Genomic DNA, 11,532 nt, shown 5'->3' with positions numbered 1-11,532 from the left:
GTGCACTGCAGGGAGGCTTTTGCACATTGGTGGCACAAGTACATGGTGCCCTTAGGAGCGTGCAGAGCACTCTCGGGTGGTGAGGCACCCAGCTGAGGATCAGTAACCTGCAGAGGTGCAGCAAGGTCGCCGCTTGGCCAGGAGGAGAACAAGGAAGGAGACGTACCTGTGTTTGGTTTGATTTGCACTTTATGGACTAACCAAAGGAGATAAACATACCCATGCACATATATACAGGGAGTTATATACACAGAGAGGTATACACATACATACGTGTACGTACGTACATACGTATGCGTGTGTACGTGTCCATGCCTGTATACGGCAGAGTCTCTCCTGCGAGAATGGGATACCCGGGTAGCAGCAGGCCCCGGGGAACCGTCGGGGCCGCAGCGCGGGAGGAGCCGGGGCGACGCCAGGGGGCGGGGCCTGTGCGGAGGGCAGCCCAGGTCCCGCGCTCCGATCAGGCGTTCACCGCTGTCTCCTATGCTCGCTGTTCTCTGACTTCTTCGGCTGCGACGGAGCTCGAGTTAGGCCCCCTTCCCTTCCGGCTTCGGGTCCTTCCTCCGCCGGGGTCGCAGGCTAGGTTACTCCTCTGCCGTGGCTGCTATGTCCTTCCGCTTGGTTAGGCTCGGGCTTGCGGACGCCGCGGCCGCTTGGCGCCGGCCCTGGCCCGGCGTCCTCTGTGTGGTGAGCAACGGCCGCCGGAGCTGCAGCACCCCTGCCGGGCCACATAAGTGCCTGGTCGGCCCCGGGGGGTGGGGGCGGTTCCACCTGTGCAAGGCACTGGGGGGGACGGGACGGAGGGTTCCACTGTGCAGGATGGAGGGGAGTTCCACTGTGTAAGGCACGGGAACGATTCCACTGTGCACGATGTGGGGTGGGGCAATTCCACTGTGTAAGGCGGAGGGGGACGGGGATGGATGGTTCCACTGTGCAGGGCACTGGAGCAGGAGATGAGCATCCCACAGCCTTGTACCTGCTCTTGGCTGTGGTGAGTGTTGCAGTGTTAGCAACAGGCAGACAACATGAGGATGGCATCATGTTTTGTACTTCAGTTCAGTGTGCCCCTATTGGCTGTGCCTGCACACCGGCAGTTCGCAATCATTTTGTGCTGAAGGCAGCCCTTATTGGAGTCGGCACCCCATTGCTTCTGTGACTCGAGTGCTCCCCCCATTTAAAAAACGGCTCACCTCCTTGCAGAGTGGGGGCAAGCCTGAGCCTGCACTTATTTGCTTAATTTATCCGCTTATCTCTTCACACCCTTCAAAGGATCTGGTGGCATCCTGGGGCCCTGGTTGAGAATCACTGGTGTAAACAGGGGTTGCTGTCTTAGGTCCATTTCTTGGTGTCAAGAATTGCAACAACAACAACAAAAAAGAAAGAACTTGCATGACAAATGGTAATGAATTACAAGACAGAAACCAAACCCTGCACTAAGGTGTCTCTACACCTTTGCAGTCAAAATGGGCTACCGTTTCTTTTACAGATCTCTTGCAGCTCAAGTGTTATAAGGAACTTTGCATCTAGATGGCTACCTAGCCATCAAAACGGTAGGCTCAGATAGCCCTGTTAACTACTTAAGTCCAGCACTGAACTTTGCGTTTAGTATGCTTTTCTCAAACTTTGAGAGCTGAGTGAGGCAAAACAGCTGCAGTTTTAATCTAACAAGATCAGTCTCTGTGTTATGTTGATTTATGAACTTAGTGTCTGAACAAATTACTTAACACTTTTGATTCTTGTGGGTTTTGTTTTGTTTTTTAATCCACAACTGGTTTGGTGGTTGTTTTACAGGCAAAAATACATTCAAGCTCCCAGCGGACTTTGAAGTATGGTCTTCTGGCTTATTGGCTGGGAGAGAGAACTACTAAAAGATTTAATGAACGTAGCAAAATTTTTACAGTGGATGGCAACTTATCATGTGGGAAGGGAAAACTTGCAAAACAAATAGCAGAGAAGTTGGGTATGTCTCTCTCTCTCTCTTTTGGTCCCATTTAATAATTGAAAGTAATATAACACTATTATCACTTTGTTCAGAGAGGCCACTGACTTGTTGATACCTGTAGTGTGGTATGGCTAACAGTTGTTTGACTAGCAGTGAGAACATATGTGGCAGGCTGTGTAATTTCTGGGTGTCAAATTTACCATATATAGGGTAACAGCAGGAGTGGTGATTCTGGTGTGGGAAGTCATGGTTCTGGTGAAGTCAGTGGGTGTTTTCTGCAGTTGTAGAATTATAGAGAAGTAGGATGGAAGGACCTCAAAGTCATCTCGTCCAACCCCCTGCCTGAGGCAGGGTCATTCCTATCCAAACCATCCTATACAAACCTCAAAAACTACCCAGTCCACCCTCACACAAGATGTAGTACCCTAATCCGCCAGAGGTAAACAGGGACCACAGTGACCAACTTCCTAGTGGTATTAAATTTGTTAATATACATTCAGGAGATCCCAGCAAGAGGGCCATGTCCCTGGTACAAAAGTAGGCAAACACCCCAGAGTCCATACTAATCAGACATGTGGTAAAATCCCTTCCTGACCCCGTACATGGCAATTACAAAGAGGCCAGGATTTCAGTACCTTAGGTATCTGGGTAGTACTGCTATATGAAGAATAGGAAAATGGTGGCTGGGAGATGATAGCTGTTTAGAGGAATGCCTCTTTGTTTGGAAAGAGGAAGAAATTGATAGATGTGCCTGCTAATTACGTTGTGTCAACTTAATGATGATGTGATATTGTTTGGAAAGCACTTTTAGTAATTGTGTTCTTATTGCCTGTGGAGATTAATGGTACACGCACGCACGTGTGCGCGCATGTGTGCGCACACATGCGCACACGCGCACACACACACACACTCTCTCAATTTGAGCAACATAGTTTATTTTTTACTATTAAAATGAGAAATAGGAAATGTCCAGTTTAACCAAACCAAGCACAATCTTACCTTGATTCTTGTTTTTTTTTCCCTCAGGAATGGTTTATGTTCCAGAAGCAGATATCCATTATGCGGACAGGATCACGGGAGATGGAACCTTAATGGATGAGAAATTTAATGCTTCTTGTAATATGGAGAGATTCTACAATGATCCTAAATCTCCTGATGGACATTCATATCGCCTACAAGCTTGGTTGTTTGGTAACCGTGTTCTGCAGTATTCTAATGTGCTGGAGCTTCTGCTGAGCACAGGTTAGGATTTTATGTCAATAAGTTTCATTTCTAAATTAATTGGAGCACTTGGGTTTTAGAGTTACTTAAATGATTAAGCTGGCCCTTTAAAGAGTATAGCTCTCAGTTGTTCTTTAAAATAATAAGTCATTCCATTAACTTTGAATATTCTCTTCTTAGAGAATAGCGTATGAGAGACAGACACCTTCTGAATTAAGAACAGGACAATACTTTTATTGTTAATAGAAATTTGTTCAGTATATAACGATACTTTGCCTTTGTGCCCAGCTAAAGAAAACACATGGCAGTGACAAATTTTGTTAGCTCTTTCATGGGAGGGCTCGAGTTACATCAGTAACAACTCAGATCAGCTTGACAGAGAATCTTTAAAAAAAGACCACTTAGAAATATTAATGTAGCCTCAAAAATATGCAGCTCCTCATACTTGTACTCTGAAAGTGACTGGTAAAATGTCATTGTAGGAGTCATGCCTTTAACTCCTTGAACTTAAGGTCAATTTTGAGAAGTTTAGAAATCAGAAAAAAGATCCCTTTTTATGTCTGATCCTGAAAGCTTAAACTGGCACCTGGAAGTCCATTTGTTGCTATTTCTGGTTGTTTATACATCACCAAGAAGACATATTGTGATGATGTAAATCAGAAAAAAAGATCTTTCAGGTTTTCTTCACTGAAGGAAAAAAAAGTGAGTATGATTCCCAGTTATGCATCCCCACTTCTATAAACAGAAGGCAGGAGACCATTTAACTTGTGAAAATGGCACGAATCATTTGTCATATCCTGTAGAAATCATATTAAAGGCACTAGCAGCTGATTTGAGTGTCTTCTCTTTCTTGTGGAAGCATCTCTCTCAGTTGTTCATGCTTCACTCTGATACTTTACCTTGTTACTTAGAGTGACTTGCCTCTGATACCCTTGAAATTGTCAGTTCTGTGACCATTCCCTATAAGTTGAGATGAGCTGTAAGGATTAAGCACCCATCTTGTGTGTTGAGCAGTGTATTGATTTGCTAAGAGTGGTTTTTCATCCTCTTGTTTGGCCTATATTCACTACATAAGTTCTTAAGGCAACTTTACTGTGGTTTCTAGGTGGCCTTTACATAGCTTTCCTATAGGGTGGCCATCACAGAGGACATTCAGGTTTTCTGCTACTCTGTCCTCTGTTGATGCAAAACTTGACACCTTTATGTCCTCTATTTTTCTTGAAGAGAAAGGACAGCCAGATTGTCCTGTATGATGGCCATCCTATTATAGGTAAAAGGCAGTCTCCTCACCTTCTTCACTTTAACCCAACTGTCTTTTGCAAAGAGATACCAGACCAAATCTCCTGAGTTTTTAAACATGCCCCAAGAAGCACATCTTCAAAGAATGTTAAAATGTTGTTGGCAATGGACATGGTATGAGGACTTAAATAGAATAGACAGGCACTGCCAATCTTCCTGAAGATGAATGCTTGCTTAAACATATGCCTGGTATTATGCTGAGGAGTGAAGCAATTTTTTTCTTTGGAGAGAGATTTACTTGCTCAGACAAGTGTCCCAAGACTGTAATCATAGGAGCATCACTATTGCCTTCTGGCTGTGACTTAAAGCTGTTGTACTAAAAATTTTAGAGTGGTTTGTGACTAAAATCTTCTTTTAATCACAGGACAAGGTGTAGTGATGGAACGCTCTGTCTACAGTGACTTAGTGTTCATGGATGCAATATTTAAACAAGGCTACGTCCACAAACGATGTAAGTCCTTCTGTGCAAAAAGAAATTTAATTTGTAATGTGGTCACCAAGGATTATGACATCCAGGTGGGCAGACTTGTTATCCTTTCAGCTGTCTTTAATGTCTGAATGTGCTTTTTAAATCTTTGGGCCATCTTCCTGGGTCTGTTCTTTAAATAATGTTCTCCAGCCTCTACCAGTCCCTCTTCTTACCAGCTTCAATTCTAAAATAAAACTAATTTTAATGCAAGGACCCGGTCCTTTATGAGGAATGGGGACTAACATCTTAGACTCCTGCCCTTCCAACTGAAGCTGGGAGGAAGGTCAGGAATCAAGCCATGACTAGAAGAGCTCCATAAAACCAGCAAGAGCTCAGTTAACGGGGAAAACTGGAAGATCCACCATGAGGAGGAGGAGGAAACACTACCAATACTTGCAACTTGATTAAGAAAAAATTGTTAAAAGTAGGTTTTTTAATTGCCCGGTCCTTTGAAACTATAGTGCATATTCTTCTGTCTTTCTGTTCTTTTCCTGGCAGTTTCACCATATCTGTGTAACTAGATTTTTTGTTTTGTCAGTTTTTTATTTATCATCAGGTTTTTTTGTGTGGTTTTTTTTACTCCTTTCTAGTTTCAGTAACACCACAATCTTTTTTCTTAACATAATGTACTGCTGTGGAAGTAATCACTGACTAAAACTGTTAGAAGGGTGAATTAGCTAACAGCAGCAGTGTGGTGACTTGCAAGCAGAAGTAATATGCAATGGGTTATTAAAGCCATGCTTCAATAGGCCATTGATAGATTGTCTTTCTCTTACCTGCCAGTCACCAAGTTGGCTCTGTTACCTAATCCATTCCCTTTGGCAGATTTACTTAGTGATTATTTTCAGATTTAAGGATAAATTTGGGGAGTTTTATGCTCCCAGTGCTATTCCAGTACACTGAGTAGACAGTGCTTGATCTGGGCCCAGTTCTCTGCCTCTGATTTTCTGAGTTATCTGAGCCATGCGGGAAATTAGTTGAGACTAAAGACCATGCATCTTCCAGGAGGGAGTTCACAGGGTATTATTAGGTTCATAAGGGAACCGCTTTTATGCATAGGGATGAACCCATAAAAGATGCCAAGGTTCCTGGACTTTCTTTTTATGATCAAAACAAGTACAGAAGTGTAATCAGAACAAGTAATTAAAATGTACTAAGCTAAGATTACAGAAGTGAAAACGAAAATTGCACTTTACTTTTGATTCAACAGCACCCCACACTAAGCGCAGTGCATACCCAGAAGAGGCATCGCATTAGTTTGGCCTGGCTCGCCCAATGTCTGTATTGATTAGGGTGCTTGAGTGAGGCTTTTTGGCCCTTTAGTAACTGACTGAATCTGAAGATGATTAGGTTTCTGCTAGCTGGAATAGGATTAGGCCCAGTGAGCTCACGTTTCGGTACCCTGAGATGTTCAGCTTCTCTACAGTTTTTCTATTCCTTCAAGATGTGTTTTTTTTGTTTTGGTTTAATTTGGTTTTTTTAATGGCTCTCCCTTGAATTACCGTGTTGCTTGGAACACAGAAATAACAGCCATCTGTTCTAGTCACTAAAGAAATGATTTCTTCCTTTATTTTTGTTTTTCAGGTGTTGTTCATTACAATGAAATGAGGAGGGAGAGTATCTATGAGTTCTTGCCACCTCACTTAGTGATTTACATTGATTCACCTGTTTCAGAGGTACAGAAGAGGCTTCAGGAAGAAGGGGAGGTAATTGCATCTTTAAACAGCATTGCTTCAAATTAAGATCTTGATGTCATGCACAAGACCCTGTATACATCAGGCATCCTAAAAGAGTTGGATTGGCCAAGTCTCATTGGAAATTAGTCTAGTATCATGTTCCACACTTCTCTGAGTACCAGAAGCCTCAGCAGGCTCCCTATGGGGTTCTGTATTCCTTGTCTGATAGTGTATAGAATGCAGTTACTCAGCATGACAGCACATGGGGTGCTGAAAATTTATAACTAGTATAAAGTGAATTGAGCTCAGTGTTAGGAGAATTAGTTAATTCTTTCATGTTTGGATCAATAAAAACTTTAAAATTAAACTTACATGAAGCTTCCATTGAGTCTTCCAGGGGGCATTTCCGCTAGTCAAATCTAACTCATTGAAAGTCAGAGCCAAGTCTCTGGGTACCCTGCAAGTTTGTAACATAAAACATTTCCCCTTTTCTTCTCTAAAATCCTGGTGTCTGAACACTCTAGTTGATGGAGAGAGGATGAGTGGGCTGAAATGTTGTGTTAGTTTCAGCAGAGTGATGCTCATCAAGGAAAGGTTAATTTGAAAAGGGGAAACAGAAGAATAGGATCGTTCTACAAAATACAAAAGCTTTTACTTTTGTCTACTCTGCAGAGAGGTCTAAGAAAAGTAAAAGCTTTTGTCAAGGATGGTTTAGACAGGGATGATCCTGCCTTGAGTTAGGGGTCTCTTCCAGCCCTACTTTTCTACGATTCTCTGATTCCAAAATGGATTGCTTGGTAGTAGTACCTTATTGTGCAATTTTAATATCATAAAATGCCTCCTCAGGCTATTAAGACTATGACTGTACATGCATATTTTTTTAGACCAATGAAGTATTATTTTACGTAGCATCAGTAAAATAATACTCCTTTAACCAAGGAAAAGCTTTACATCCTTTGGCATTATTATATAATAAGAATCCTCTTAGGGTGCTTCAGAAGGGTTAATGGGAATCTAGCAATATCTTCTTCATTTTGGCAGAGAACTGATGTCTTTTGACCTGGTGTCCTCCTCATTCTGGCCCAACTGTTCATGCAGTCATTCTCTTTATGGGCAGAGGTGCTGAAGAGTATATGTGAAAGTTTTAAATATTTTATTTTTAAATTTTAAATATGTGAAAATACAGCATTTGTTTGTTGAAGAATACCAGAAACTGCTGCCAGTCTCCTCTAATTCATAGGTTGTAGTTAGCATTGACTGTGTAGTGATAAGAAAGGGATTGTTGAATACATGCCTGCATCTGCTTAAACTAAGGAGTTTGCTCCTCCCTGGTGCAAAATATTTATGAAGTGCAGTTGAGGACATTTAGTGTCTTAAGAGGATTAGGTTGGCAGGGATAGGGAAGGAGCAGAATAGATTTGCTCCAAAAGGAAATGAGAAACGTGTTTAGCTTTGGGATTGAATTGACAGCAGGTGAAACTTTTCCTTCTTCAGGGCAGATAAAAAGGAGAACTATTGGCACTCTAACATTAGTTAAGAGTACAGTAGTTGATCTCTAGAGTTGATGGCTAACTATTTGACAGTAGATTTGATGTCCACTTAAGGTTACTGGAAAGAATGGTTAGGTTCTGATGGAGTGCATTGTTGCTCAAGTATCTTTTTGAAAGTCAGAATACTATTTGGGCTGCCCGCCCTCATCATTACCTAACTCAGACCTCAAGAGGAAAACTGGTATAGTTGGTAGATATCATCTGGGAAAATAAGGCTTACATCCCATATAAAAATTCCTTGAATGTACAGGTGAGAAGGATTAATCCTTTGTTTGAAAACCAATCTTTATTTTGTTTCTTGGTGGTTGTTCGTTTTTGGTCGGTTTTTTTGGGGGGTGGGGATAATTGTGTTTACACATGTTCAGTAAAACATCTTTTCTTCATGTCAGCTTAGTAGAAAAGTCCAACTTTGAGTGTACTTCATTAGGATGCTCTCATCCAGATATGTTTGCCCAGTAGGAGGGTCTTCCTTGCATGTAGTTATTAAAATAATTTGCAAAACAAATGTTGGTGCAGCTGCCTGAAGAACACGGCGAATTGTTTATAATAGAAAACTGACACACTGTATACTCTTTGCACATGTGGCATTATGCACATTAATGCTATATACAGTAATCCCAAATGTTCCATATGTTAATCACAATATTGAAGCCTTCCTAAATGCATGTGGGTCTCGGTGAATGTTTGTATTAATCTAAGAGCTGTGCTATAACAGATGGCATGGTGGCAATGACTTCTGCTTACCCTTTTTGGAATCTGTATCAGTCTGAGAAGAAAACAAACATGTTTCACAGCATTTTTTTGTTTTCTTTGTGTTTAGCCATATGAAAAAAAGGTGTCTGCTGCATACCTCCAGAGCATTGAAGACAGTTACAAGAAAAAGTTCCTGCCAGAGATGAGGTTAGCAGCCCAAACCATTTTATATGACAGAAATTTGGGGAAAACTGTTTATTCACATAATCCTAAGAACATCACAAATATGTATGTGGAAAAATCTTCCTTTTGCAGTATGTTAGACTGAGTGTTGTATGGTATGAACATGTGCAGCTGCTTCATGTTGTAATGCTCAACGTTTCCTATACAGCTATCCTTCATGTCAAAGAATTTTAACTACAGTAAAAGCTGTGTTAACTGGCATTTTAGTAACTGGCACACTCTACTAACTGGAATTTCTGGCTGTGCTGTGGGGAGTGAAGCTTGCACACAGAGGTAACCGGCATTTTTAGATTACTGCAACCCCCCATTCCCCACTCATGCTGGATAACAGCTTTTACTCTACTATAGTCAGAGTATTGGAAACCTTAGAGATACTAAGGTTCAACTAAAAAAATGAACTTTCAGGTGCTGAGAGTTTTCTGAAAGCATTTCTTTTAATACAGAATACTGGTTTTTGAATTTTTAAGTCCATTTGGTTTTGTTCTTCAGACCTATCTAGTTGGTAATTGCTGAATTTCTGCTTGTAGAAACACTGACTATATTACAAGCTTCTGGACTCGGATCCATATTTTCCATCCTAGGATCTCTAAAGGTTATAATTAGTCTTACAAATCTATTTTCTGTTATGGAAGTATTATCCCATCTTGCATCACAAAAATCTCCTCACATTCAGAGTGCATATCAATGTTAAATTAAAAAAAATCCTAACACTGTGGGTTACTATTCTGTTTGCTCTGCTGGATGGTATTTGCTTACTTCCCTTTTAATGGTGCAGTGCAGTGCTGGGCATTCATGCCTTCATTGCCCCTTTTGTTAGTAAGGTGCAGGTGGCTAGTTGTGGTGAAGAAAGCACTTTCTTACAGTTGAGTTGAGTTGGCTTCCTGGGGGCAGGAGGGAGGGATCAAAGTGATAGAGGGATTCAGTGCAAGCTGAGGAGAAGGAGTCTGATAGATGTTCAAGTTCAAATTTATTTGGAGAATCAGCACTTGTTTTGTGCTCAATCTTTGCAGTTATTGGAGCATTAGTCTGCTCTTTTGACAGCTGGTAGTGAAAGGGTGGGAGGGAGAAGTATGGTTGCCTTTTTTTTTTTCACTTGCTCCTCTTCCTTTTACTGCCACCTCCCCCCCAACTCCTCCCTGTGTCATGTGGCAACCACGCCTGACTAGGTAGGAAGATCATTTTCTTAGTTGACTTGTTTGGCCTCTGAATAACGTTAATTACTTCCTCCCTTTAAGATGCTGCTGTGCGCTCTTCAGCAGCAGTTGCTGGCGTGATCAGCAAACACCTTTGGGTTGGCATATGCTGGTTAGCTAGGAAGCAGGAACCTAGAAACTGAATTTGAGAGGTGGCTCCACGCAGTCCCAGGGAGACTGTTTCAATTTTGACCCCACTCCAGTTTTTGTAGAAGAGACCCATAACAGTCAAAAGTACCTTTTGAGGCATGTCATTTCATGACTCTGATCCTTGAAGGGAAACTTTCAAGGGTTGCAAAGCTAACCTTGCTTTGAATTCAAATAGTAGCTTAATCATGCAAGGCTTGGTTTGTGCATATAGATGTGTACTGAATCTTATTGACATAAGTGAGGGTAGACTTGAAGGTGTATTGTAATGTGTCCTTCTCCCTTATTTCTTTGCTCCTTCCCCATGCTAAATTGGTGTAATTGTGTTGCCAGCAGTTGAGCTGAACTGTCATCCCCTCGATGTCTGTTTGTCTTTCATTTGGTGCATTAGATTTTGGTGCAGGGGAAGGTCAGCTGCCTCTCTGGTTAGTGCAACCACAGTGATTAGCAGCTAGTGCATAGCTGTCAGAATAAAATTGAAGCCAGGCATGGAAGCAAAGGAAGGTGAGAAACCTTCAGACTCCATCTCCCTGAGGGCAGAAATGTCTGATTTCACCATTGCTTAGTCTTTGGATGAAATATAGCCCTTGAAATCTATCATGTTATTTCAGTGAGGTTAAATCCTGGGCTAGCTAGTCCCGCTGCGTTTTCAGCTCTTTCCCCTTGTGCGTGCATAGTCAGGACATTTGATAAGCAAACACCCTCAGGTTGGGATACTCTTCAGAGATTGGGTTCATGGTAGCTTGTCAGGTTAAGGATTGCAGTCAGACCTGAGGGAGGGCATGTCTGTTCCTTTATTTAAAAGGTATTTTTGTGAAAAACTGAAGTCTTGCCTGACAAGTAGTCTTAATCAGTGATTTCAGTATTAGAGTTTCTGTATTATTATCTAGTTACTTGCTAGTTCAAACTAGCACACAGAGCTTGCTGCAGTTCATTACAGTTTTATAGTTTCTAGGTTCAGAAGGGACCTGAGTAGATCATCTAGTCTGAGCCCCTGCCATGGCAGGAAAGATTACTGGGGTCAAATGACCCCAGCAAGGTGTTCATCTAACCTCCTCTTAAAGACCCCCAGGGTAGGGGCCAGCACCACTTCTCT

At 41.9% G+C, this 11,532-nt stretch overlaps 1 protein-coding gene across 1 annotated transcript in view; it reads left to right on the top strand.

Moving 5' to 3' along the window:
• The first annotated feature begins 550 nt into the window (after positions 1–550).
• The window catches only part of NDUFA10 (NADH:ubiquinone oxidoreductase subunit A10), a 67,873-nt gene continuing 56,891 nt past the window's right edge, over positions 551–11,532 (top strand). The window contains exons 1-6 of the mRNA XM_019523380.1: positions 551–690; positions 1,795–1,963; positions 2,972–3,187; positions 4,830–4,916; positions 6,519–6,640; positions 8,981–9,060. Of these exons, the coding sequence (XP_019378925.1) occupies positions 610–690; positions 1,795–1,963; positions 2,972–3,187; positions 4,830–4,916; positions 6,519–6,640; positions 8,981–9,060 (755 nt within the window). The 5' untranslated portion in view covers positions 551–609. The remainder of the gene's footprint in view (positions 691–1,794; positions 1,964–2,971; positions 3,188–4,829; positions 4,917–6,518; positions 6,641–8,980; positions 9,061–11,532) is intronic.

Source organism: Gavialis gangeticus, unplaced genomic scaffold, assembly GCF_001723915.1.
Source record: "Gavialis gangeticus isolate Ggan-Ray unplaced genomic scaffold, GavGan_comp1, whole genome shotgun sequence".
NCBI lineage: Eukaryota > Metazoa > Chordata > Crocodylia > Gavialidae > Gavialis > Gavialis gangeticus.
This window is presented reverse-complemented; position numbering and strand designations above follow the sequence as displayed.